Here is a 3,840-nt window from a genome sequence, read left to right as displayed (position 1 = left end):
CAGTCCTGAATATTCATTGGAAGGACTGATGCTGAAGCTGAAACTCCAATACTTTGGCCACCTGATGTGAAGAACTGACTCTTTTAAAAAGTCTGTGATGCTGGGAAAGATTGAGGGTAGGAAGACAAGGGGATGACAGAGGATGAGATGAGTGGATTTATCACTGATTCAATGGACATGAATTTGAGTAAGCTCTGGGAGTTGGTGATGGACAGGGAGGCCTGGCATGCTGCAGTCCATGGGGTTGCAAAGAGTCAGACACAACTGAGCGACTGAACTGAACACCTCTCAGAATATGTAGTGCTGTAAGACATCAGAGACCTAATAAGTCAAATATGCTGCTTTGTAAACAAAATTCCATAAAATTCCCCTTGGATAATATGTAATTAAATCAGGTGTGGGTTAGTCTTCCGGAGATGAATTCCACTCAAAAGTCTTAGAATTCAAGTCAAAGACTAAGTCTTTTTTTTCCATCCCAGCTGTTCTCCCATCCAAAAATGGTATTCTCATTTTCCCCTGATCGAAAATCTAGTTCTTGTTTAGATTTGGCCACAGTGCACTCAAGATAACCTAATTACAATGTCATCTTAATGTAGAAGTCTCTGGGTCTCTCAGGCCAGGGAAAAGAATGCCAGCCTAGCAACTTCTTGGCATCACTTCCAGAGAGTATTATCCTATTTTTCAGGAAATACTTGCTGATGATTTGTATAGAACGCCTAGTTCGTACACTGGGGTTTTACAAGAATTCAGGACACTTTCCATACTTGCTTGGGTAGGGATTGCCCTCTGATTTATCCAGGATCCAAAAGGAACTGCTAAGAACACCTCCATTCCAGACTTTTCTCTCAATTGTGCTTGTGCTTAGTCACTCAGTTATGACTGACTCTTTGTGACCCCATGGACTGTATAGCCTGCCAGGCTCCTCTGACCATGGAGATTCTTCAGGCCAGAAAACAGGAGTGGGTTGCCATACCCTCCTCCAGAGGATCTTCCTGACCCAGAGATGTAACCCAGGTCTCCCGCATTGCAGGTGGATTCTTTACCATCTGATCCACCAGGGAAACCCTCTATCAATTGTGAGACACAGCTTTTGAGAGTTAGGCCCCTGCCACCACCCAGAATAACTGAAAATGAACCCCTACATAAGCGACTGTGGTTTCCTAAAGCCTTAAGCCATCTTGGCTCAGGGTATTTATACTTACCTGCTCTTCCCTGGAACCCCACCTTCTCACCTGTTCTTTTACCCTAATGGCTCCTAGAGGATGCCTCACCATCTCTTCATCTGATTGCTGCTTCTAGACCCTGCCAATCTCTGGGAGGGATGTGTCCTGCTTAGGCTAGGATGACCATCTCTAACACAGGGCTTTCCATCAATTCATGTTTGGCAAAGAAATGAATCAGTGAGAAAGATTTAAGATTTACTTTCTCTCATGTTCTTGAATAAGCCAAGCATATCCAGGTATGTATCATTTAATAAAAACTACAGACTAGAAGAGATAAGTGAACCTATTTAGCCATCCTTTATACTTTTCTTGTATTCCTGCATGCATGCATGCTAACTGCTTCACTTGTGTCTGACTCTTTGCAACCCCACAGACTATAGAACACCAGGCTCCTCTGTCCATGGAATTGTCCAGGCAAGAATACTGGAGTGGGTTGTCATTTCCTTCTCCAGAGATCTTCCTGACCCAGGTATTGAATCCACCATCTTCTGTGGTTCTGCATTGCAAGCAGATTCTTTACCACTGAGCCACTTAGGAAGTCCCTTCATCCTTAACTTTTCTGCTGGGTACTTTCACATTTCCAAGCAAATCCTATTCTAATGCCTTGTTTCAGATCACAAGGAAAGTTGGGGGGTTTCTCAGTGTGTTTGCAAAATTGTAAAACTCTTATATGCGATAAACAGCTATAACTGTGTGATCATTGTCACTCATAAGCTTAGATTCTGGAGCTAATTAAACTTTATTAAACAATATTTGGGGGAGAAAAACAAATAACAAAAAAAAAAGTTATATGTCCAAATCACCCATATACAATAGAAACATGAAAATGCTAATAGACTGTTCCACCCTAGCCCGCCATTACATGGAACACTGACTGTTGTCTTCAGATGAAGACCGAAGAAACTGCTTTGGACTTCACTCAGGGCACAAGAGGTTGCTGGACATGACACTGGAATTTTCACTGGCCATGGCCAGTAGTATCATCCCCGGGGGCAGTTCTGGCCTGGGCTCTCTCATCTCTCAAAGCTTCCTCATACCAGAATAAGAAGGAAGTGGGGTCAGTCCCACTGATCTTGGCAAAAAACTCCAGGACTTTCATCTTGCTGGTTTCAGCATAGGCCCTTGGACCCCAAAGGAATTCATAGCGTGGAGGATCACTGTGAGGCACCTGCCGATACTGTAGATATTGTTCCTCCACCAAATCTTTGGTGATGAGTTTCCTGGGCTCCCCATAGATGAAATCCTCCTGCCCAGCATACACCCCCATCGTATTCAATGCTTTCCAGATTTTCTCCTCAGGGGCACAGTTGCCTTCCATGAAGATCATACCCAGGATAAGTATCAGGAAGCCAGTCTTGGGCATTCCCCCATCATTACTCAGCATTCCATCATAGGTGAGGTTGAGCGTTTTGACAAGCTCATAGGAGTGTCCCGTGGGGTCCACTTCTTTCACTTCAATGCCAAAGACAACCTCCATGCACTCACAGACTTTGCTGAAGATCTCAGGGAAGTTTTCCTTGTGTTCTCTGATGACACTCCTCAGCATTTCTGCTTTTGTGATGGGTTCCTTTGTTACATATTTGACACACAGGAACTGCATCAGTTCAGCCACCTTGTTGTTTAGCTCACCACTGAGCGAGGACTCAGGATCTGGTGGAGTCTGGGAGATGCTGGGCTCCTCCTCCAATTGGCTTCTGGAATTCTCATCAGTTTGACTCAGTGGAGTGGCTGAGGTGGCAGTGGGTGAGAAGCAGGCTCCCTGAGAACTCTGGACAGCACTCAGTGCCCCAGTGGCAGGCACCTCCTCTGTAGTTCCAGGGATCAATGGGGTAAGGGAAGAGGAGATGGTGGACTTGGGGCAGGAGGTGGCCTCTTCCTTCTGAGCCATGGGAGCCTGCACACATTCTAGGCCCTGTGCCTCTTTTGGGGCCTGAAGGTCTTCCTCAAGCTTGCAGCACTCACTCTTCTGACCCAGAGACATGATGGCTGGTATTGGATGTAGCCAGCAGGACAATGGGACCCTGGGGGAGCAAGAGAGATGGTCAGTGGCCTCAGCTGAGAAAATTCCCCCACCCAGGATAGCTCTGACAAAGGAAGCTTACAGGTCTCCTCTTTAGGGGAGCTCCCAGGTGTCACGGGCTGCTGTTCTTGTCAGCCTAAGAACGAAAGAAGCAAGATAGTTCCTCAGGGTAGAGCCCAAGGATTCCAGGGCTGAGAGTAGGCCAGGTGGGGTCAGGCACTGTGGATTCTGTTTTGGGGTGGGCAGGACCTTGGGAGACATTCAGGGTGTGCACCTCGTTTTGACTGCTGCAGCTGTTCAGGCCTTCTCTCATATGCTGACCTGAGAACCCAGGCCTCAGAGTATGGCTGTCACCTCCCAGATCTTAGAACTCTTGAGGAGGGAAACTGAAAGGATTCCTCAGGATGCAGACTACAGACACAGTTGTGGGCCCTGCAGTATTGGCAGCAGTGGTGGGGCCAAGCTCTGTGATGTCCCTACTGTCGTGAGGTGGATGGTTCCCTCAGTGCTCCTTCAGAGTCCCAGCACTTTCCCCTGCCAGCATCTAGGCCCTATCACTCTGCTGACGTCCCCCAGAGGAAGAAGAGAAGGGGCGCC

At 47.1% G+C, this 3,840-nt stretch overlaps 1 protein-coding gene across 1 annotated transcript; it reads right to left on the bottom strand.

Moving 5' to 3' along the window:
• Window positions 1–2,031: 2,031 nt before the first annotated feature.
• Window positions 2,032–3,384, bottom strand: LOC102285266 (melanoma-associated antigen 10). Its single transcript, XM_005900485.2, is given in 3 exon segments — window positions 2,032–2,195; window positions 2,197–3,244; window positions 3,326–3,384. Coding segments are annotated over 2 exon segments (1,065 nt in total). The 5' UTR covers window positions 3,205–3,244; window positions 3,326–3,384; the 3' UTR covers window positions 2,032–2,138.
• Between the last annotated feature and the right edge of the window lie 456 nt (window positions 3,385–3,840).

Source organism: Bos mutus, chromosome X, assembly GCF_027580195.1.
Source record: "Bos mutus isolate GX-2022 chromosome X, NWIPB_WYAK_1.1, whole genome shotgun sequence".
Classification (NCBI taxonomy): Eukaryota; Metazoa; Chordata; class Mammalia; order Artiodactyla; family Bovidae; genus Bos; species Bos mutus.
The sequence above is the reverse complement of the archived record's forward strand: the minus strand, read 5'-3'. Positions and strand labels throughout refer to the sequence as shown.